Consider the following 23,393-nt stretch of genomic DNA (forward strand, 5'->3'; position numbering starts at 1 on the left):
GTATGATTGTTATGAGGTTTGTATGGGCATTTTCTTTGATTGCTGCAATGCTATTTTATTTAGTAAAGGGTAATGAATGTGAGATTCCTTGATTTTCTCGTTAATAATTTGGATTATTAACTCAGGTAATTCATTTTTCTCCTTGTAGGTAGAATCAGAATTACCTGCACCAACTATACATAAAATTTGATTTTTAAGGGATAATTACATCTTTCGTGCAAAATATTTTACCTTTGTTTTAATTTAGTATAAAAAGTATTATGTTTATATCTTTCATACAAAAAGTTACATTGTTGTTTTAAATTAATACATTCCGTTAAATATTTCATTGTTAGTTAGTTTATAATTTGTCCAACTTATGATCATAATAAAAGAATAATTAGAGATTTAATACAATTAATCACTCTAAAAAATAACAGTCAATATCAATTTTTCCAGCAATTGATCGTGGTTTAAAAAAATCTATCTCTCGATATACTCTATTTTTATTGTATTCCATATTTCATCTTTACAAAATGGCTAATTTGAGCTGGAGTCATAGGCAATGACCGAAGCATAGCAATCACAGCAGCCGGAGTCAGAGGCAATGACCGAAGTCATACCGGAGCCGAATTCGATGACAGTTCAGCTGTACGAAGACGATCCATCCAGAACGGTTAAGATCGGCTTCGCGGGAACGCCTCTACTTCGGGAAAAAACCATCCAGCTCCTCAAGGAGTACAAAGACGTCTTTGCATGGTCTCCGTTGGACATGACCGGAGTGCCCCCCGAGGTAATCACTCATCGTTTAAATATTGATCCTTCGGTCCGGCCGATAAAACAGAAGCAAAGACTCTTTGCGGCAGAACGAAGTCAAGTCATCCATGACGAAGTCCGTCAATTATTGAAGGCGGATGTGTTATTCGAAGTGAAGTATCCTTCGTGGGTGGCCAATCCTGTCATGATCAAGAAAAAGGAAGGAGGATGGCGGATGTGCATAGATTTCACCGATCTAAATAAGCACTGTCCCAAAGATTGCTATCCCCTTCCGAACATAAATAAAAAAGTAGAAGCTCTGATAGGCTTTGAAATTTTTTGTTTTCTTGATCTATACAAAGGATACCATCAGGTTTTAATGGATGAGATTGACGCTTCAAAAACGGCCTTCATTACTGATTTCGGCATTTTCACTTATAAAAAGATGCCATTCGGTTTAAAGAATGCCGGAGCCACTTATCAAAGGATGGTAGACAAGCTTTTTCGGCACCTGATTGGAAAGGAGGTCGAAGTATATGTTGACGATATAGTCGTCAAAAGCAAAAGCACTTCGGAGTACGAGCACAACCTCAAGTCCACTCTCAACGTGCTCAAGAAAGCCAACCTCAAACTTAATCCCCAAAAGTGTACCTTTTTGGTAGATTCGGGAAAGTTTCTGGGTTGTTGGGTTTCAAAGGACGGACTCAAGGCAAACCCCTCAAAAGTTCAAGTCGTTCAGAACATGGCAATGCCGAAGTCCATACATGACGTGCAAAGGCTAACCGGATGTCTAGCCGCACTGAATCGATTCTTTTCCCAAGCAGCCGAAAAGCAACTGCCGTTCTTCAAGGTGTTGAAAAAGGCACCAAAGTTCGAGTGGGGAGCCGAGCAGAAAAGGGCCTTTGACGAGCTCAAAAGTTATCTAGCCGAGCTTCCTATTCTCTCTGCTCCAACCGAAGCCGAAGTAATATTCTTATACTTAGCGGCATCGGATCAAACCATCAGCGCGGTGCTTGTACGAGAAGAAGGCCTAAAGCAGCTTCCCATCTATTTTACAAGCCGAGCATTAAGAGGTCCAGAAACCAGGTATCAACCTCTGGAAAAGATTGCTCTAGCATTAGTAAATGCAGCAAGGAGACTGCGGCCATACTTCTATGCTCACAAGGTATGCGTCTTAACTGATCTGCCACTTCGGCAAGTGTTGACCAAACCAGAAGCATCAGGCAGAATCGCCAAGTGGGCTATAGAGTTGGGAGAGCACACAATTGAATATCTACCTCGGAAAGCCATCAAGGGACAAGCCTTGGCGGATTTTCTTGCAGAAGCGAAGTTCGATCAAGCAATTCCCGTTATTGCCGAACAGAAGAATTCTGCCAATGCCGAACTAGCACAGCCCTTGGAATCCGAAGTAGAGCCGCCGGACTGCTGGAGCGGATTCGTAGATGGAGCTTCAAACAAGATGGGAAGTGGAGCTGGTATTTTACTTGTCGCTCCCGACGGACACGAGGTAACCTACTCACTTCGTTTCCTATTCCCCACTACTAATAATGAAGCCGAGTACGAAGCCCTCCTGGCCGGACTCCAGTTAGCGCAAAGTCTGCTCGTCAAATCTCTCAAAGTCCATTGTGATTCACAAGTCATAGTAAATCACATGTTGGGTACAAGTGAAGCTCGTGACGAGAGAATGAAGAAGTATTTGGACAAAGCGCAAAGCATCAGCCGAAGTTTCTCCTATTTTCGGATAATCCGCATTCCCAGAGCGGAAAATAGCCGAGCAGATGCCTTAAGTAAATTGGCCTCAGATCCGAGCTCAAAGGCGGAAGAATTAATGCATCGAAGCATTGATGAAGCCGAGGTACATTCAGTATCCAGCTCGCCGAACTGGATGACGCCGATCTTGCAGTATCTGGATCAAGGACAATTGCCCGAGGATAAGAGAGAAGCTCGGAAGATAACGTGCCGAGCTCTTCGGTACGAACTTCATGAAGGAGTCCTCTTTAGAAAGTCTTACCTCCAGCCGTTATTGCGGTGCGTAGGACCAGAAGAGACGGACTACATCCTCAGAGAAGTTCATGAAGGATCGTGCGGTAGCCACATCGGAGCCAGAGCTTTAGCTAAAAAAGTTCTGAGATGGGGATATTATTGGCCAACCATGGTACAAGAGGCAGTGCAGCTCGTCAAGAAGTGTACGAAGTGCCAAATTCATGCAAATGTCCCAAGGATGCCGCAGACCGATCTATACACTATGCAAAGCCCTTGGCCTTTCATGCAATGGGGCATAGACATAGTGGGACCACTTCCTCAAGCTCCTCGGCAAATGAAATTCCTTATCGTTGCCGTGGACTACTTCACGAAGTGGGTGGAGGCTGAACCATTAGCTACGATAACGAGCTCAAAGGCATTGGACTTCGTCTGGAAGAACATAGTGTGCCGATTTGGCATACCCCACATCCTCATCTCGGATAATGGGACTCAGTTCACCGACAAGACGTTCAAGAATTGGTGCCAAGAGCTGAACATTCAACAGCGGTTCACTTCGGTCTCCCATCCCCAAGCAAACGGACAAACGGAAGTAACGAACCGGATTCTGGTGAAAGGGTTAAAAGCTCGGTTAGAACAAGCCAAAGGACAATGGGTAGAAAATCTCCCTCAAGTCCTATGGTCCTACCGAACTACACCCAAAACCTCCAACGGTGAAACTCCGTATAGTCTGGTGTACGGCACTGAAGCCGTAATTCCAGTGGAGATCGGCGTACCCAGTCCCCGAACTCTAAATTTCTCCTCAGAAATGAATGACGACGGACTGAGAGCAGAACTAGATCTCGCCGAAGAAAGAAGAGAATTGGCGTGCATAAAAGCAGCCAAGTATAAGGAGCAAGTAGCCCGGTATTATAACCAAAGGGTAAAAAAGCTTCAATTTCAAGTGGGAGATCTCGTCTTGAGAAACAACGAAGTAAGCCGAGCAGAAAAGCTGGGCAAACTCGAACCCACATGGGAGGGTCCATATCGGGTGTCAGAAGTCCTCGGCAAAGGGTCTTATAAATTGACTCACATGTCAGGAGAACAAGTACCCCGAACATGGCACGTCTCCAACCTCAAGAAGTTCCACTTGTAAGAGACAAAAGTCCGGTCAGTCCGTCTCGTGTCTAGTTCGGTCATAGGGGTATGTGTTTTTATTTGTTTGTTTTTTACTTGTACCTTTTACTTGTCGTTTTTTAAAAAAAAGGGTTTAAAGTTTTTTTCCTTCGTCCTTTTCATTTTTTCTCTATGTGTTTTGTCTCTATGTGCTTGTCGTCTCTTACAAATGGTACCAAGGTATATCGTTCTTTAAAGACTGATCTCCTTTTTAGATCGATTATTAAAGACTATTGTGAGTCCAAGCTTCTACGGAGGATATAGGACCACAATTCAGCTTAACAAGCAGTCCGTCTGAAACGAACTGCAATAAGCCAACGATTGTGAGTCCAAGCTTCCAAGGAGGATACAAGACCGCGATTCAGCTTAACAAGCACTTCGTCTGAAACGAACTGCAATAAGGGAAAGTCCGATCCACGCGATAAACCTCGCCGAATTAGGACGACCAAGTTCGGTCAAAGAAGTTTACCTCATAAGACCGGGGACGACCATGTCTAGTCAAAGAGGTTTACTGCATAAGACCACTTCGGTTAACAAGGAAAGTCCGATCCACGCGATAAAACTCGCCGAATTAGGACAAGGGAAAGTTCGATCCCGGCGACAAAAATCGCCAAATTAGAACACAAACCAAGTCCGGTCAAAGATGTTTATTTCATCAGACCAAAGACGAGTCCGGTCAAAGATGTTTATTTCATCAGATCAAAGACGAGTCCGGTCAAAGATGTTTATTTCATCAGACCAAAGACGAGTCCGGTCAAAGATGTTTATTTCATCAGACCAAAGACGAGTCCGGTCAAAGATGTTTATTTCATCAGACCAAAGACGAGTCCGGTCAAAGATGTTTATTTCATCAGACCAAGGACCAAGTCCGGTCAAAGAAGTTTACTTCATAAGACCAAGGCCCAAGTCCGGTCAAAGAAGTTTACTTCATAAGACCGAGGACGAGTACGATGAAATTTTTTCGCTAAGCTGTAAATACAGTGTTAGAAGCGAAAACAAAATTTCATTTTTCAAATCTTGTTCGGCATACAACTTAGCTACCCTACAAAATGGCGTTACGCTATTACAAAGGACTATTCTACTGTCCAGGGTTGCTGAAGTTAAGCCACCTATCTGCAAAATCCTCTGGAAGCCGAGTTCGGTTGTTCCGAGCAGATGAAGAATAAGCAGGTCGACGAGATGCTATCCTCGACCCAACGCCTCTTCCCCGAGCCCGAGAAGTCCTAACACCTCGGCGATGAAGAGTCTCTGCAATAAGCATCTGCTGATCTTGCTCGCTCATAGTCACAACTCCTCGGCGAATTTCAGTCCGTCCCTGTCTTGACGATTCCGGTTGCTCCTGAGCCCGTTCTCGTCTTGACGTTTCCGGCTGTTCCGGAGTTCGTTGTTGGCTGGGAGTAGGATTTTGAACAAGGGAACCAGAGGTTTGATCTGGAGTGCGAGCATCTGTTGGCACGATATGCCGAAGGAATCTTTCTATGGAGGGGCGCCGAGAAAGAACAATGTTGTACCGAGAAGCCCAACGCCGCAGTGATGTCACAACTTGTTGGCAAGCCGGGCTCTCCAGCACATTGTTCATACGGAGTACATGATATTCCTCCCACAGTTCGTCAACTCGACTCTGAACATCCGAGATGGTAACTCCCCCGCGCTCACGGATATAATCCTCATACGCAGTCCTCTCAGCAATGGCCGTATTCAGCTCGGCCTCCAGATCTTTCTTATCGGACTCTAAGTCTTTGATATCGGCCTCCAGCTTCACTAAACGAGCCAGAAGCTCGTCATTCTTCGTCTGATCGGCTATAGCTCTTTTCTCAGCTTCGTCTAAAGCCGAAGAGTACAGCCGTTTCCAGTAAAGTATCTCCATCTCCTTGAGTACAAAGCAGCTATATTAGTTCGGCAGCTGTACCGAGCAGATAGTAAAATACAACAGGAATAAAGGCGAGTACGAAAAGCTATACGAAGACAAGTGTAGAGAATTTTTCACTCACAAGGAAAATTTTTTACACTAGGAGGGCTTCAAGGCCATTTTACAAGGAAGAAACTAGACTAAGAGAAGGGAGACGAAATCATACTCCGTCAGCTTCGTCTCCGGCTCCTTGGTCTGGTTCAGCTTCTTTCTCCTGAGCTACCTCAGCCTCGGCCTCGCATCCTGCCGGCCTCGCCTCCGCCTCCTGATCGGCCTCCTTCTCCGGATGCCCGGCCCGCTCGACTTCGGCCTCCAGCTCCAGCGGCTCGGCCTCACCCTCTCCGTGGTAAGTCGAAGCGGGTGAAACGGGTCCCACGGAGACAAAGATAGCCTCCAGGTTCTCGTCCCGATCAGCTCGACAACTCCGGACTCGGTCTGCAGAAAGCAGGACCGAAGATGAAGCGAGCTCCTCAAGGAGCGGCAGATTCTGAAGCCGAGCCGCTATCTCTCGGCTGTACAGAGGCAGCACGACGTCGGCCCCCTGCTCGCCCTTATCGGCAATTAGCCTTACCAGACTACCGACAAAGGCCGAGAACTGGCTGCTCAAAAAGAGTTTCTCCGTGTAAACACGGAGAGCCTCCCCTTGGGCAACCACGGCAGCAGCATCCCTCCGTTTCGTCTGCTCCCGCTGGATGACGAGCTGGTTTTTGGCAAACTGAGCTTCATCCTGGGCCGAAATCCTAGCAGCTCTGGCCTTCTCAAAGTTAGCCTCAGCCTGTTCGGCCCGATGACAAGCAGCCGCCAACTTCCTCTGCATCTCAGCATAGTCATTGGACGCTTTGGAGAGTTCGACGGCGACGAGCTTGGAGAGCATATCGTTCCTCTGAAAATGAATAAAGAAAAAAAAGTCAACAAAGGGACCACAAAAAATACAGGAAAAAAGCAAGGCCAGAAAATCAAGAAGAGAATTCACCTCGGCGAAGTCCGTGGGCCATAAAAACGGCTCACAGATATGTTCCGAAGGAGGCGCCAAGACCACGTCTTTCTCTGGCGCTCTCGGGGGCTTCTGGGCCTTCCCCCTCCCCTTTGCCGAAGTTGACTCCGGCTTCTTCGGATCCGAAGAGGTTTTTTGCCTTTTCGGAGTCCTCTCGGCATCAGACGCCGAGCTGGTGGTTTTCGGCCTCTCCGGCTCCTTGGACTCCGAAGATTTTCGGGTAGCCTTGTTCAGCATGTACACTGCCAAAAAGCAAGAAAGCAAGGTTAGTTTTCTTCGTTAAAGCAGTAGAACATAAAGGTAAAGAGAAATCCTCACCCTCGGCCTCTTCGTCCGAAGACGAGATGTCGAACACGACGTCGCCCTTGACGAGCTCAGACTCCGTGTATTGTTTCCTAACTATGGGAATCTTGTTGAGCTCGCCATCGAGCTCGGCCAATGGTTCTAACCGAGGATGAGGAATCACGGACTTCGGCCCTCTCCAGGGGAAGCCCGGAGCCGCTGTCCTATTATAAAAAAAGAAGCGGTTTTGCCATTTCGGCCACTTGGTTTTGCAGAATGCCCTAAAAGGCTGTAAGGGGATCAAGTAAAACCAAGATCCCTTCCTTTTAAATTGGAAAAAATTAAGGATTGCCCGCAGAGACAGATCCTTATCTAACCTACGGAGTTCGGCAGCAAAAGCCGACAAGTGCCTCCAAGAATTCGGAGTCACCTGACCTAAAGGGAGTTGAAAAAAATCAAGAAGCTCTACAAAAGGTGGGGGAAGAGGGAAACGAAGCCCGCATTCTAAGCAGGCTTCGTAAACGGTGGCATAACCCTCCGGCGGGTCGTTAGCCCTATGATCATCGTCGGGAACCACCGCCTTCCCCCCAGGAAAAGAGTATTTTTCGTAAAGGGATATCACAGTATCCTTACTCAAGATACTGTGAAAATACTCTACGGTCTTCTCCCCGGATTCTTTCCGGCTAGAAGACCCCTTACCCCCTTTTCTACCGCTACCAGACTCAGACGAAGAAGAAGCAGACATGGTTCTTACTCTTTGAAAGTTTGAAGAAATCCTGAGGAAATTTTTGAAAGCGGAAGGAAATTTTTCACGCAAAAGATAGAGAGTGCAGAAGAAGCCAATAGCAAAGGTGTTCAAATGATGAAGAAAGGCGGTATTTATCAGATTTGGAAAAGATTTCAAATCATCGCACCGTTTCATATTCCACCTTTTCAGGATTCGACGGCCGGATTTTACTGTCGCATTTAATGCCGCATTTAATGCAGTCACGCGCAGGGCACGTCCCCTGACTTCAGCCTCCCCCGTACCCTTTTCCAGAATGCCGAAGTGACTCGCTTCGCCGAAGTGATTCACTTCGCTTTTCGGGGGGGGTAGTGATGGGGTGCGTACTAAACAAGCCCAACAGCAATGACGGCCCATCAGCCCAAAGCCCAAGGAAGAGTATGAGTTCGGCATTACCAAAGAGTTCGGCCTCAGCCTACAGCTCGGTAAAAGCCAACCTATCAAGCTCTGCTCTCAGGTCGGCATCAAGCTCTACTCTCAGATCGGCAACCAAAGCAGGAGTATGAGTTCGGCATTACCAAAGAGTTCGGCCTCAGCCTACAGCTCGGTAAAAGCCATCCAATCAAGCTCTGCTCTCAGGTCGGCATCAAGCTCTACTCTCAGATCGGCAACCAAAGCAGTTCGGTCTCAGTATTCGACCGAACAAGGAGTTAGTGGACCCATACAGGATGTCCAACACACCCACTACCACGTGGTGTCAACTCAGGCCACGATCGTAGGCCATGACCTACGCTACATCCACGATCTTAGGCCATGACCTACACGACATCCACGACTTAGGGTGGTGATGCAAGCCACGATCTGAGTTCAAGATATAAATAGAACTTAGATCAGATAGAAGAAGGTTAAGCTCTCTAGAGATAAAATGATATAGCAAGTCTGTGTTGTAAGCTGTAATCCCAGATCAAGCAATACAATCTTGCCCTCCCTTCTTCCCGTGGACGTAGATTTACTTCAGTAAATCGAACCACGTAAATTCTGTGTGTTGTAGTTTTCATTCTCTACCAGCTTTTACTAACATCAGAAATTCGCGGATCCATCAAATACCTCGCTGCGGAGGTACTCATTTCATTGATTTGGGGAATTTGACGCGGTAATTGTCGATATACGGTGGTAATTTTGTTTTGATCGTAATTAGGTTTTGGAGCTTGCTGGAAATGCGGCGAGGGACAACAAGAAGACTAGGATCGTTCCAAGGCATATTCAGTTGGCTGTACGGAACGACGAGGAGCTGGGGAAGCTTCTGGGATCTGTGACGATTGCTAATGGCGGCGTTTTACCCAACATTCACCGCACTCTGCTGCCGAAGAAGGCTGGTGAAGGCAAAGGAAAGGGGGAAATTGGGTCCGCATCTCAGGAATTCTAGGATAAGCACGCCGTGTCTCTATGATCGTTGTTGTTGTTCATACCATTTGTCCATTTTCTGGAAAAAAAAACCTCTTTTGTTGATGTAATTACCAGTTTTATCTTAGTCTTATGTATTCCGATTCAACTCCTTTTGATTATATGAAAATTGTAGTTTCATTCGAGTATGATTGTTATGAGGTTTGTATGGGCATTTTCTTTGATTGCTGCAATGCTATTTTATTTAGTAAAGGGTAATGAATGTGAGATTCCTTGATTTTCTCGTTAATAATTTGGATTATTAACTCAGGTAATTCATTTTTCTCCTTGTAGGTAGAATCAGAATTACCTGCACCAACTATACATAAAATTTGATTTTTAAGGGATAATTACATCTTTCGTGCAAAATATTTTACCTTTGTTTTAATTTAGTATAAAAAGTATTATGTTTATATCTTTCATACAAAAAGTTACATTGTTGTTTTAAATTAATACATTCCGTTAAATATTTCATTGTTAGTTAGTTTATAATTTGTCCAACTTATGATCATAATAAAAGAATAATTAGAGATTTAATACAATTAATCACTCTAAAAAATAACAGTCAATATCAATTTTTCCAGCAATTGATCGTGGTTTAAAAAAATCTATCTCTCGATATACTCTATTTTTATTGTATTCCATATTTCATCTTTACAAAATGGCTAATTTGAGCTTCAAACAATCAATAAGTCAATATTTAAAAAAAAAGATTCAATATCTTTTTAGTTGTATTCTCCATTGTTACATGAGAAAGTTTTGACAATAAAATGCAATTCGCTAATTTGATGGTGAAGAGTGGTGATTTTTTTTTCTATGTGTTTTTCATTTTTGTGAGTTATAAAAATAACTGTGTTTGAAATAATTAATGGAAAGTTTTAATTTTAAACTTTTTGTGCAAATTTGAAACATTGATTAAACTTTTTGTATGTATGATGTAATTGGAAGTAACGGTGTTAGTATGGACATAACGAAATGTATTAATTTAAAACACTAATGTAACTTTTTGTATGAAATATGTAAACTTAATACTTTTTATATTAATTGAAACAAAGATAAAATATTTTGTACGAAACATGTAATTACCCCGATTTTTAACCCTATTGAAGTCAAATGGGGATGTAACTCATGCAATACTATCGGAAAGAAAAAATTACTAGTACTATAACTCATGCAGTATACGATGGGTAACTTTAGTTCCTTTTAGAATATGGAGTAAATATATATTGACCTTTTATAATTATTTAAAAATAAATATCCACGAAAAATACAATTGAATTGCATCAACCGCAATATTGTAAGTACGATTCGATGCACATAAACCGACAAGTTTCGAAATCCATATTGATTTTTACTAAAAGTAAGTCGGCAGCTGTTAGAAAAAATCATACTCCTGCTACAGTAGAATTTACTTGAGAATTAGTAGAATACACTGAAGAACAACAAAATAATCTCCATGTTATACTATTAGCAACAGTAGCACTTCACAATAGTTACAGTTACTACATTTGCTTGCCTTCAAATTTGGAACTTGACAAACAAAATGAACCCAACAGATACTATCAAGCTTGAGCCCGTTTGAATCACTACGCTTGCAACCGGGAGAGTTTGTTTGAATCCCACACAACTCTCATCACACCAATCCTTTTCTGAGACTGATAGAACGAGTTGCCCGTTGCTTCCACTGGATGCGGCAGGTCAGCAAATCTATCGATTGATAATTTCTTGATGTCAACTACGCACATCCCAGATTGCTCCAAATACACCCCATTCCAATATCCACGTGCTTGAAAAACCGTGCCCTTCCCAATCTCCTGTTGTTTATCCCCCCGAAGCATCACGTATTCCCCGGGCTGAAAGTAGAGAAAAACTTTGTTTATATCCCACAAGACTCGTATCAAACCAAATCTTTTTTCAGTCTGATAAAATGAGTCGCATGTGCCCTCCACAGGGTGTAGAACATTGGAACTTTTGTCGACTGAGAGTTCCTTGATGTCCACAACGCACGTGCCAGATTTATACAAGCTATTCCCACACCATTGTCCACTAATTTGAAACACTGCACCTTTCCCAACCTCCCCCCCTCTCTCGTCAACAAGCATTACATATTGCCCCAGTCCAAAGGACAAGCTTGGTGTTGTTGCAATATCCCTAGGTGCAGCACGTGAAGTCCCCAAGTCTTCGTCCGTATTAGCTACCACTTCAATGTCTGTAACCTCAATATCCATAGGTGCAGCACATGAAGTCCCCAAGTCTTCTTCCGCATTAGCTACTACTGCAATGTTGGTAACCTCATCAGCAATGTTCCCTCTTGCAGAAAATGAGATATGGGCATCATCTATAGAGCTCCGGGGCGAGTCGAGATGCCCAGAGATTCCTAGTCTGTCAGAACTGTCTCCATCATATGATACACGAACATCTTTAGCTGCACGTGCCAGCCTAGCTTTCCGATTATTCAGCCTGGAGATTTAACACAATAAATAATTATCATTGTAATGTAAAGAATCCAATAATTAAACAAAAATGAACTTATGCACAGAATTTTTACATCTACATATGCAAACCCAATTTATGGCAAGTAAGAATGTCAAACATTTGGACAAACACTAAACCAAAATCATATGATGAAAACTGAAGAACTCATGGAAAAGAATATGAGCCCCCTACCAATTTTTTAGCCTTGAAGTTGTAACCTCGGCACCCTGAGAAAAAAATAAAATAAAAAACTGAACTTCATAGAGAATAAAACCAATAAATGATACTCCTACTAAGTATTATGAGTATATCACAATATAAAATATATTTATTCACTCACATGAATACTCAATTTATCAGCCCACAACCGTAGTACAGGTGCATTGCGGTGCATATCAGGTTCATCTATAAGTGCAGATTCAATAAGAGCTATCTGTTTATCATTCATTACAGTTCTCTTGCGTTTCCTTTGCTGCTTCTCTTCAGAATGTAGAGGATCGATTTTTTCCTCTTCAGCAGTTTCGTCAAAGCTATGTCGCTTGATACGATCAACACCCATTTGATCAAAGTGGATCTTTCCTCGAGTGGGGCTGGAATCTGACCCACTTGTATCAAAAGCTCGAGCATCTTTCTCATTATCTCGCGAATTTACAGAGGGCCCATTGGATTTGTCCTGCTCCATCATCCCAGAGTTCTTCCTATCAAAAAATTGCTCATCCCCATTCCTGGTTGCATCAAATTGATCCACTTCTCGGAAACCAAGGTTCAGTGTGCCCTGTCCCATGTTGACAACATTATTTCCATGACCTGGGCTTATTTCTCTGTGTAAGGGTAAAGAATACACCACTGCATTTTCCTCATCCTAAACCAAAAACTATAAAATTTCAGAAAGAAGTTACAGTAGTTGAAAGAGAACTAGAAAAATCATGATCTAACAGGACCATGTCTTAGTCACATACGGATATCTTTGTAATCATGGATCAAGCACATCGCCAAATAAAAACGTTGATAATTCAAAGTTGCGCTGGAGCTTGAATATACTGTTGAACATATAAGAAGTTTACAATTATGAACTTGTAGAGGTCCCAAGGTGATCATCGGTTAAATCAAATTACTTTTAAAGGATAACTACATCTGAAATACGGACACTTTACAACAATACACGTCCAAATTTATAGATTGCAAACACCTCTGGATGTTTGTTTTCAATGGCAAACTGCAACGACTATTTATGACTACTTAAACATATTTTCACATATAATCTTTGCATACACGACAATGCAAGTGTAGTTAGGTGAAACCAAAAGATGAAAAGTACAGTTAGCGAAATAGGAGATAAGGGATGTCAATGTACATTTGATACCACAAAAGAGCAGTTTCCTTTAATAAACCATTGTTTCTGTAAATAGGACCTACCAGTCAGATTAATTTTAATTAGCATTGTGTTATTAAACTTCATAATCTGTATAAAAAAATAATTTAGGCTAGAGAATGCTCATGGACAAAAGAATTATAATGAAACCAGTCATCCCAAGACAATTTATTTTTCCAAGTTCTTTCAGAAGTGAAGTGTGATCTAGTTGAATCAAAGACTACATCACAAGTACTGTAAAAGGGGAACAAGGATACCTCAAAAAAAGAGGGACGTGATGCAAATATTCGTATGTCCTCTCTTCTAATTTTCAGCACTTACCTTTACTTGAGCTCATAATAAGTACTGTAGTAATTTATAGCAATGATTTCTGTTGTTGTTTTCTGACTGCCGGTATGTCATGTTCGTCCAATAAGTCTTTGACATGTACTATACTATCTACCCTAGTCAGCAATTATGTTAATGCCCGAAAAAGAAAAGAAATCCAAAGGTGTGTGCCCATTTTCCAAACATCCATTGGTTTTAGCTATTGTAGGGATGACGGTCTAAAAGCTAAATTAAACACTAAATGACTGAAATGATATTATGATACAAAAAATGGTTGGTGATAGAAAAAATATAAATGCCCTAACAAATGAATTTGATGCTTTCTGAAAAAAAATGACAACTATCCATAGTTTAAGCCAGAGAGGATTTACATGGACCAGATGATCTTCAGATGCAGCACGAACAATCCGCGACTCAAATTGACTTATAAATAACCTACAAAGAAGATTTCCACTCTTAGATAGCGTAATAAAATAATAATCAAAGAATGCACGAATGCACAAGATGAATACATGTGGTGACTGAAGCAAGCCTATTCCAGAACAAAAGGTGACTATAAGAATCAGATAGTGACCATCTGTTAGAATGTTTTATTATCTATACTGCAAACTAAGAGAGATTGGAAGGGGACAAATATATTCAGAGTACCTCAGCAGTTGTACATCATCTTCATTCAAAAATTCTGGAACTAAAGATTCTGCGTGACTTAACAGTGAACCTACATGCAAAAGACTAATTAGAATATAGAAATTACTTGATTAACCAATGCAAAAGTTAGAAGCAGTCATACATAAGTTCTTGCTAACTGTGGAAACTTTGTCAGCTTCGGAAGTAGAGAGGATTCCATCTGACAGTTTCTGATAGTCATTCTGTATGAACTGAATGAACTTGTTGAGAAACAGATCTTTCTCGTCTGGGATTGAAAAAAATCTTATTAGTTAAATAATAGCAAACAGCATACCCTGATTGGAACCGGGAATTACTAAATCATTTACCCTGGCATACATCAGGATTAAAGCAATGAAGGTTTGCAATCACTTTAATCAACAAAGACGTTCTCTGATGGGCATAAGACGACCGAGGAACACTGCAAGGCCAAAGGGTCAATTTTAATTGAAGTGTCTGCATACATACATGGTTTAGGCCTTAGGGTATTTCAAACCATGCAATAGTTGTAACTGGCTAATTTGGTGAAATAAAAATTATAAAGGTGTGGTAAATAATACATACTCTAATGGTGCATCCTCTTCAGAAACTAGAAGATCAGATGAGCACCAGCCAGATACAAACTCTCCATGAGGGAGTAGAAAGATTGCCGCTAAAGCTTCCCTCTAAAGGAACACATTGGAAGGATCAGGAAAAGAAAAGAAAAAAGCATGATTTCCTTGAGAAATAATAATAAAAATGCATGATATCTAGTAACTCTTGAGATGTAACATCACAAAATAAAGAATTGAGCATCATACTTTTTGTATCTGTAAAAATGCATGATATCTAGTAACTCTTGAGAAATAGCTGTCAGTCTTCTAACTAATCATTTGTATCTGCCGTTAAACTTACAAACTCATTGTATGTGCTAAGTAAATTGTGAACGTCTAAACTACAGTTTAGGACTCTTTCTTTATTCCATTTCACAAGATACCAGCATACACAAAAATTTAAATGTCGGAGTTCAGAAATTTGCCACTAGATCTTCAGACACAGACTATGCTTGCAAATAATATGCAAATAAAAGATGGTGTCTCCAGAATCCATATTTCCATTTAAGATAAGATAAGCATAGTAACTGTCAAGTTTAAGTCACTCAAGGTGCTAAAGCTATCACCTTTTCATTCAAAAGTTACATTCATAAGATTAACATCCATTTATTTAAACCTGCATCTGATCTCAAAAATTTGTTCAAGTACATCATTAAATTGTTGGAATAAGCAAAGACGTTTTCTAGGCACGGGCCTAAGCTGATACATGGTGTACCAATTGCAGCTCCATGTATGAGAACCAGTAAGTTATTTGTACATTATAATGGCATGGGTAAACTGTTCCAGGGGAGGGTTTATATTTCAATTTTGCACTTGTATTGTTCAGATATCATGCTTGAGTCTTTTTGACCTTTAATCATGAAAGGATAAGAATTCATACCATGGAAGCAAACAGCACACACACACACCAATGAAAAATCATGAAGCAGCAGCACTCTACAAAACCTAAAATTAGCTGTACTGCTGGAAAGCTTACAAAATTTATCATGATGAACGATCGAAAATTTGAATCATCTGAGAAAACATCTGCCAGGCGCATTGCATTAAGTTCCAGTTGCCCCTTTGGGTAGCTTACCTCAGAGGGAGCATTTAACTGTGTGGAATCTATACCAAACAGTTTTTTCAGCAAGTCAAGAACCTATACAAAAACAAATGCCCATAATACCACCAAGTTAGGGGTATAAGAGTTAAGCCATGTAACAAATATATACCAAAATCATTAAGAACAAAATAACAAATTAACAATTGTGTATGTATAGAAGGCAAAATCTTCTCAAAATGCAGATATTGCAACGCTTATTGTACAGTAAATACTATAAACATTTGTTATAGACCCACTTACGCTAGGAAAATACAACAGACTAGGATTACGATAAGCAGTTGAAAATCATAAGAAATTTGTCATATTTGGGTTTTTTCGATGTGTGAATTTCAGCAGCACATTTAAGATTGTTCCATTTTCAGATTAACCTGCTATTTTTTCAATGTATTTACAACAACAGATCTAAAGTAACTCAGAAATGTTTGTTTAATTATGAACACAGCAAAACATGTATCTCTCCGAGAGTTATGACAGAAAATTCAAATCAAAGTTAGTTCTAGAAACCAATACCTCGAGTCCGACAGACTTTGCCAAATCCTGACTGGCAGTATTGCTGGCCACCTCATCAAGGTAGGATACACTTTCTGCTTCACAAAGGTGCAAAAGCTGCAGCAGAAAATATCGTAACTAATTAAACAAAGAAGGATCTGTTCACACAACCATACCAAGCACATGCACATAAAAAATCTGAGGTGTGCTTACTTTATCAACAGTTAAAATATTCAAAGACCTGTCCACTTATCTTAATTGGATAGTGAACTCACAATAGATAAAGCTTTAGATTTTAGACGAGAGGTAGCAGCCAAGTACGAGGAGGTATTGTCTGAGCCTGATAACTTTAAGTTCATGACGGCCTGAACCAGAACAAGAACACCACCATTGCCACATAACTCCTGGAATCAATTATCAAGGTTACCAGGGAGAAAATCAATTAAGAAACAAAAGAGGATAAAGAGATAAAAGAAAGGAATAAGGAGAGATTCAATAGTGTGAGATTTTAGTTTAACCAATGAGCTATTGATAGAACTTTTGTTATATGCTCATTCACAGCACTACTCTAGCTAAAAGAACAAAAAAAAATTGACTGCCCCACATTGTAAAATCATTTGGTTTGTATGGATACTTCTAATAGTTACATTCCTCCATAGCTGACAGCAACATTTTCACCCAAACTCAAATGTAACATACAAATCCTAAGCCATACAGGAGACCAACATTCATCAGATAAAACAACAACAAGATAAGCAAGTCAAACTGATTATGGAATCTTTTACTCTCTCACATGGAAAAAAACTAAAGTCCTAGATCAATGAATTCAGATGCATCAAAAATAGAAATTATGTGTGAATGTTGGCCAAGCGGTAGAGTGGTTAATAATAATGCCTAAGGCCAAAGGTCTCAATTTCAATTCCTGGATCAGAAAACATGTTTTGACCACATTTGATCTCATAAACAAATGTCAATGCATTCAGGCAATGAGAAATCTAGCATATGAAAGGAAATAAATCAAGAAAAACCTTGTTCTTAACAACGCATTCCCGAAACAACTTTTGCTGACACAGGGACTGTAGAAATTGAAGAGAAGAATCACACTGCTGGCAAAGGTGATTCAAGGTCTCTTCAGCAGTAGGGGAAGCACTTCCAGATGAATCGCCATGTTGAGCAGAGAGTTTGGTCTGCAGAAACTTGACATCAACACAAACAGCAGAGAACGCTGCCTCCGTGAATATGTCCACCTGCGATCAACTCCACTTACTCAGCCACGACATCATTGAACAAAGTTTTGAAATAACAATAATCAAGATGATGGAGTACGAAAGTTAAACCAAGGTTATACACACATAAAACAAGTGATTTACACAGTTCAGTTTTCACCAAAAATTTCCTGGATAACCTTGTAATATGCAGTCAAAACTTGAGCAACCTCTTGGTACTGTGGAGAAACAATGACTGTCAACAATTTTAGACTGCAAGCAACCAGAGCTGAATGAAGAAGAACCATATCATTGGGAATGGTGTGAGTTTCCTGGAGACGAAGAAGTCAATACACATCTACCAACAACAAAGCAAAGATCTAGAATTATAAGAAAGAAAATGAATAGCGACCTGTTTGTATGCACCAAGGAGAACTAGCAGATAAAAGACCAGGTCAATTAGCTGTTCTGATATCTTCACATCATCAAGCAATATCTGAAGAAAACATATAATGGTATGTGGATTAGGGGCATATAGAGGAAGTATATGTCTATAACCAGTTAACCACATCATAACACACATAACAAGTGAGTTTCCAGAAGTCGATAATGACAATATTTTCCAAGTACTAAAGAACAGGGAAGATAGATTTCAGAGGAAGCTAGGATCAATGTGAAGATAAGGAGCTATAATCTTAATTATTAGAGATTAAAAACCTAAAGGGCACTGGAGACACAGAGCTAAAGCACCTATAGAAGCATTAAGCAGCTAATAACTTGCAACTCCCACAAATGATTAATGAGCTTATGAGCTTCGGAAGTTATAGTTTATGCAAAAATGCTAGCAACTGCAATGATCTAAAACTAGGGAAAATTAAGCAGAAAAGGTTGTCACAAACTCACATGATACCCAGAAAAAACTCATTAAAATACTTTTGAACCTCTATATATTACAATAAGTATTCCTGACTGCAAGTATCGTAATATTAAGGGTGAAATTGTGAGCGAGCAACCTACAGCGGGAAAAGGAATCGAAAAAAATGCAAGAAACAGATTGTTATATGATGCTGAAAACAACCCAAGAGACTACAAGCCACTAGTAAAGGAATCGAGTCAAAATAAGAATTTTCTTTCCATCCCTTTATGTCTGTTCAGCTTGCATCTATCAGCAAACACATAGCCAATTATAAATGTATAAAAGCCTTAAACTTCTGCAAACTTAAAAAAATTAGACCAGTAACATCTGCTTGACATGATGATAAAATATAGTTCTAACCTGCTCAATTTTGGGTACCCGAGAGGCAAGATCACACATGGAGTGCAAGAGAAGAATTCCACATAACAAATACTTGAATGTTGATTTGTCCCTTTCCCAAGCCATAATCACTGCAATAAGATGAAGAGGAAGATACCTTGCAAATTTTTCCAAGTCAACCTGCAATAATCATGAGATTCCAACATCGGCATTGGTTACAAAGTTTAAATAGCAACAATAGTATAGCTGTTTATTTCTTCCTAATAACCTGTATACATGATCCATCCTCAGCAATGTGCCTGACCACATTGTTCCCAGAATCTTTGATTAGTTTGCCAAGCTGTTGAGGACTAAGCTCATGCAGTCCCTTGACCGCAGCAATTAAATCAAGTGCCTTCATTAAAAACAAAAAACAAAATCATTATGGAACCTTATGATTTTCCAAACACATAGTCTAACTTCTCTAAAATGTTAAAAGACTAAGAGGGAGTTTGTTCCGAGAGTGATGAGGAAGTCAGCAAGGCACAAAATGCAGTACATTGGTGATATATTTAGCACATAATTACTGAGTGCAGACAATAATTTTGTTACAAAGCAATCTCTTTTAACGACATATAATCCACATTAAATGATCCACAGTGCCACTTTATTATTAAAAAAAATAGGTGTATAAAATCTTCCTCAAGAAATGCACACAGAGCACTTTAAGAATAAAGATTCAACAGTAAATATCGGTTAAATTAACTCTCTAGTGATACACACAGGTCATGCAAATTTCAATACACATAAACATAAAGCCTTGATTTCTTTATTAATCTTTGGCGTTCATTTAATAACTATTGAAAAAATCTAACGTATCGAGCTAGTTCTCTTTTACTCAAACTTACCACCTCAGATCGGCCTCGAAATAAACTGTTCGCCAGCTCAATGCTGGTGGAAGCTTCGTTTGATGCCCTCATTCTTCAGAATCTAAAATCACGCAGTTAATTTAGGGAAAATAAGAACATAAATAACTCCTTCGCATAAAAACGCATTTCGACAGTATAAACACACAGCAGCATGTAGGAACATTTATTTCCCCTTCAAAAGAAACTATGCATGACTGTTCTATGCAAAATAAGCGCGAGTGCACGCAATTTTTATGGCTTTTTCCCGTTATGTTGGAACCTAAAGTGGCAGAATTGACATGAGATTCATGAAAATAAGTGAGAGAAAAAATTGAAACCCTCTTAAAAGCCCTAAAGATACAACATACCTTGAATTTTGAAAGAGAAAACAGCCAAAGATACTGCTTCGAGCATCGAAGCGCGGCATAAAGTGGAGCGAATTCAAGTAAGGCTCGCAGCGAATTGCGCAAATCTTAAATCAATTTTGTTTCCTTTTCATGAAATGTTTGATTGATTATGCTGTTTTATACTCATATGCACCAGCAGCACGCGATGCTATTGTGCGCCGCGGTGTCGTACGCAGCTTTAGCCTATTAATGCCCCATGTAATTTTTTGTAGATTGAGTTTATCTTTTTAGGAATAAAAAGGGAAATTTTTACTACATTGTTTTACATTAAAAAAAATCTATTTAAGATTTAATGAAAATAAACTAAAAAGTAAGTTAACAGAAAAAATTATGGATTTTGGTCCTAAAACTTTGATAATCAATCATAAAATCACAAATTTTTGTATTTTCCTTTATTTTTCCACAAGGTCTAATTTTTGGATTAAATTATATCTAACGTGAAATCCGAAAATTTTATGAGGACAACACTACTCATGAATTTTACTCATGTTTCTCAAGTCTCCACATACTTATCAAATAATTCAACTACGTCGTTAATTTGAAATACTTATACACCAAATCAACAACGTATTACCAATATAATATTTGGCTTTTTTGCATGTGAAAATATATATATATATACTATTAAAATTTAGTATAGTTTTTGCAGCTGATCACGGGATAGGTTTTTCTTTTCTGGCAATTAAAAAAGTACTACATGTGGAAGAGAATTTTCAAGTTGGGGGATAAAAACACCACAACACGAAGCCCACAACCTTAAGCCCAAAGATTATAGCATACCCAACATCAAAGGAGTGGAAAAGAAACAAAAGCCCACTATCATCCAAATAATGTCTCAAACTTTTGCATAGAATGAGTCAGAAAAGCAGGAAGAATCCGATGAGGAACGGGATCTGCAACGGTCGAATCAATCTAGATGGCCAAACAATGCATAACAAACAAATAAATAAAAAATGAATTCGTTAATACTCCCTCCGTCCCACACTACTCGCACGTTTCCTTTTGGGCAAGGAGATTAAGGAATGAGTGATAGACAAAGTCAACAATTACGGCTGTAGGTATAAATTGTTACTAAAAATGGAAAGAGTGCAAATAACTTGGGACGCCCAGAAAGGAAATAAGTGCAAGTAGTGCGGGACGGAGGGAGTACTTACTAGTAGTAATTTTGAATTTGAAATGCAGCAGCACCACGATTGGTGGGCCCCCCTGATTCACTCGTGTCGGATCTATGTATGTTTGCCGCTAAATTTGGTGTAAAATATGCTAGTATTAATTGAGTTTGTTTAGGAGTATAAGATTACTTGTGTTTGCCAATCGCCACAATTAATAGCTGGAGTAACACTTACTACAACTTTAAAATAGTTTATAAATTTATAATGCAACTAGTATTTTTTTCTTTGATAACATCAATTTTCTAAGCAATTTGTATTCTGTAATCATGTAAATATGGTAGGTTCGTGTATCACTACCGGGTCAACCCAAAGTGGTTTGTGTCGTTATCGTGTTTAGGTTGTTGTCGTGCTGTTATCGTGTCGGGTCAACCCAAAGTGGTTCGTGTTGTTATCGTGTTCAGGTAGATATCGTGTTGCTCTCGTGTCGGGTCAACCCAAAGCGGTTCATGTCGCTATCGTGTTTGGGTCGTGTCCGGGTCGTGTTCGGGTTTGGAGGTGGCGGGTCGGATTCGTGTTCGGGTTTGGGGTTTCCTTAATAGGTTGGGTTCGGGTTTGGCCTTATTGGGTTGGGTCGTTATCGGGTTGACCCGATAACGACCCAATCCGCACGATTTGCCAGCCCTAGCTAATACTATAATGCAAATAGATCAAAAGATTATCGCTAAGCCTTTTGAGGTATTTTGTTATCGATCCATTTAATAAATGGTATGCTTTACAGTACTACTAGTAAACAAGGTACATATAGCTCAAGCGAGAAAAAATTTGTAAAAGCAATATAAATATTTTTAAAATTAATCTACCAAAATACTTTCCTCGATTAAATATAATAACTACATTATTCAATTATTATAAAGACTTCGACGATGACATATTACACGATGAGAGGGAATGATGGATATATATGGGGCATAGTTTCTTTTTCTTCAGCTAGCTACTACTATATGTCGTCTCTCTCTATATATATATGAGCATTTCACATTATACAAAAATTAATGATTTATCTCTTCACAAAGAAGCAATTTGGATTATCTCAATTGACTTTCAATTACATACTACGGATGCTATTTATATGTGAGGAGTACATTTTTATACTTGGTCCTAAAATTAAATATATTAAGCGACAAAGTTAAGATAACACAAAGGTTACATTGTAATTGGCAAAGTTGAGATGACACATGACTTTACTCGTAATAGTTCTATTAGATTGCATATTGTGTAATAGTTTTGTTATTGTATCGTGTAATTTTTTTGTTAAGTATCAGTATATGTGTAGTACATGCAATTCTATATAAAAAAAAAAGATGCGTCATTATGAAAACATGGTTGGCAAATTGGATGCTTATATGATGAGTGCTAAACGAATAAAGTTGGGACACAAACACGACAGCAAAATCTACAATCATGGTTTCATCAAACAGAGGCTCCTTGATTAATTGGCTGGCGATTAATTCAAATCTCTTTATTTTGTACTAGTACTCCGTATTATATAATTGAAAATATCATAATAGGAGTAATACAAATAGTTTGCGCGGCAGGCATGGCTATATTGTTACGCCTAACTAATAGTAAGAGATATAATTGTATCCTTAATTTTTTAATAATATCAATAAATTATAGTATTATAATTAAATAATACTATATTACTTATTGATATAGTATGCAATTTATTATAAAAAGTTCAATATTATTATCCGCGCTAATAATAATACAAGCTCGTTACTAATATTAATTCATGGTTCTTCAATTGTCAGTAGTTAGTAGTTAGAGTCCAGTGGCGTATACAGGGGTAATTTGGGGGTACAACTTACTTAACACTAGTATTGAGGTATAATTAACTAAAATTGCAAGAGATTAGGTGGCAGAGCAAAAACATTTTCACTTGGTAGGCCAAAGATTGAGTCCTACCACTCTCAAGTTTTGGTTCATTTATTTTTTTACGTTCCATTTCTCTGTCTTTATCTTAATTTAATGAGTTACATAATTATTGGTCATGTATTCCGCACTCCGAATCAAATATCCTGGATACGCCACTGGTTAGAGAGTAGGTAGAGGGAAACTTAAACTTAAACCAAAAACTCTTCTACTACCTATTGCTACTAAGTGAAACAACTTCTTTCTCGTACCAATTATAGACATTTTGACAATCCTTTTATAATTTTTTTTAAAGAAGAGGGTTCCTTGTTTTTTTTTGCTTGTCAAGTTATTTTTATTATTTTGGTGG

The 23,393-nt window shown here is 39.4% G+C and overlaps 2 protein-coding genes across 4 annotated transcripts; one reads left to right on the plus strand and one right to left on the minus strand.

The window, feature by feature from the left end:
- The first annotated feature begins 2 nt into the window (after positions 1-2).
- Positions 3-9,368, plus strand: LOC121757244 (histone H2AX-like). Its single transcript, XM_042152765.1, has 3 exons — positions 3-69; positions 8,864-8,898; positions 8,978-9,368. Exons 1-3 carry the CDS (start codon positions 3-5, stop codon positions 9,203-9,205), a joined length of 330 nt encoding a protein of 109 aa, XP_042008699.1. The 3' UTR covers positions 9,206-9,368.
- A 1,287-nt stretch (positions 9,369-10,655) lies between these two features.
- Positions 10,656-20,164, minus strand: LOC121805903 (nodulin homeobox-like). 3 transcript variants are annotated; one of them, XM_042205956.1, is made up of 18 exons: positions 19,962-20,164; positions 19,594-19,675; positions 18,975-19,100; positions 18,728-18,886; positions 17,864-17,947; positions 17,652-17,783; positions 17,275-17,493; positions 16,522-16,650; positions 16,268-16,363; positions 15,731-15,793; positions 14,627-14,727; positions 14,392-14,483; positions 14,187-14,309; positions 14,045-14,114; positions 13,768-13,831; positions 12,038-12,559; positions 11,890-11,924; positions 10,656-11,682 (listed from the first exon to the last, which is right to left on the minus strand). In XM_042205956.1, exons 2-18 carry the CDS (start codon positions 19,663-19,665, stop codon positions 10,809-10,811), a joined length of 2,961 nt encoding a protein of 986 aa, XP_042061890.1. In that variant the 5' UTR covers positions 19,666-19,675; positions 19,962-20,164; the 3' UTR covers positions 10,656-10,808. The 3 variants fall into 3 exon arrangements, with proteins under 3 accessions (XP_042061890.1, XP_042061881.1, XP_042061873.1); XM_042205947.1 differs by having other exon boundaries at positions 12,038-12,472; positions 15,632-15,793; XM_042205939.1 differs by having other exon boundaries at positions 15,632-15,793; positions 19,962-20,163.
- Between the last annotated feature and the right edge of the window lie 3,229 nt (positions 20,165-23,393).

This window comes from Salvia splendens, chromosome 1 (assembly GCF_004379255.2).
Source record: "Salvia splendens isolate huo1 chromosome 1, SspV2, whole genome shotgun sequence".
Lineage (NCBI taxonomy): Eukaryota > Viridiplantae > Streptophyta > Magnoliopsida > Lamiales > Lamiaceae > Salvia > Salvia splendens.

Bases quoted from the DNA above. Each gene is read 5' to 3' on its own strand.
- LOC121757244 (XM_042152765.1), top strand. From the start codon at position 3: ATGATTGTTATGAGGTTTGTATGGGCATTTTCTTTGATTGCTGCAATG. The intron at 70-8,863 runs GTAATGAATGTG...TACTAACATCAG, and splicing joins GCTATTTTATTTAGTAAAGG to AAATTCGCGGATCCATCAAA. The intron at 8,899-8,977 runs GTACTCATTTCA...GATCGTAATTAG, and splicing joins TCAAATACCTCGCTGCGGAG to GTTTTGGAGCTTGCTGGAAA.
- LOC121805903 (XM_042205939.1), bottom strand. From the start codon at position 19,665: ATGAGGGCATCAAACGAAGCTTCCACCAGCATTGAGCTGGCGAACAGT. The intron at 17,784-17,863 runs GTCGCTATTCAT...CTTCGTCTCCAG, and splicing joins TCCTTGGTGCATACAAACAG to GAAACTCACACCATTCCCAA. The intron at 13,832-14,044 runs GTACTCTGAATA...TCTTCTTTGTAG, and splicing joins GATGATGTACAACTGCTGAG to GTTATTTATAAGTCAATTTG.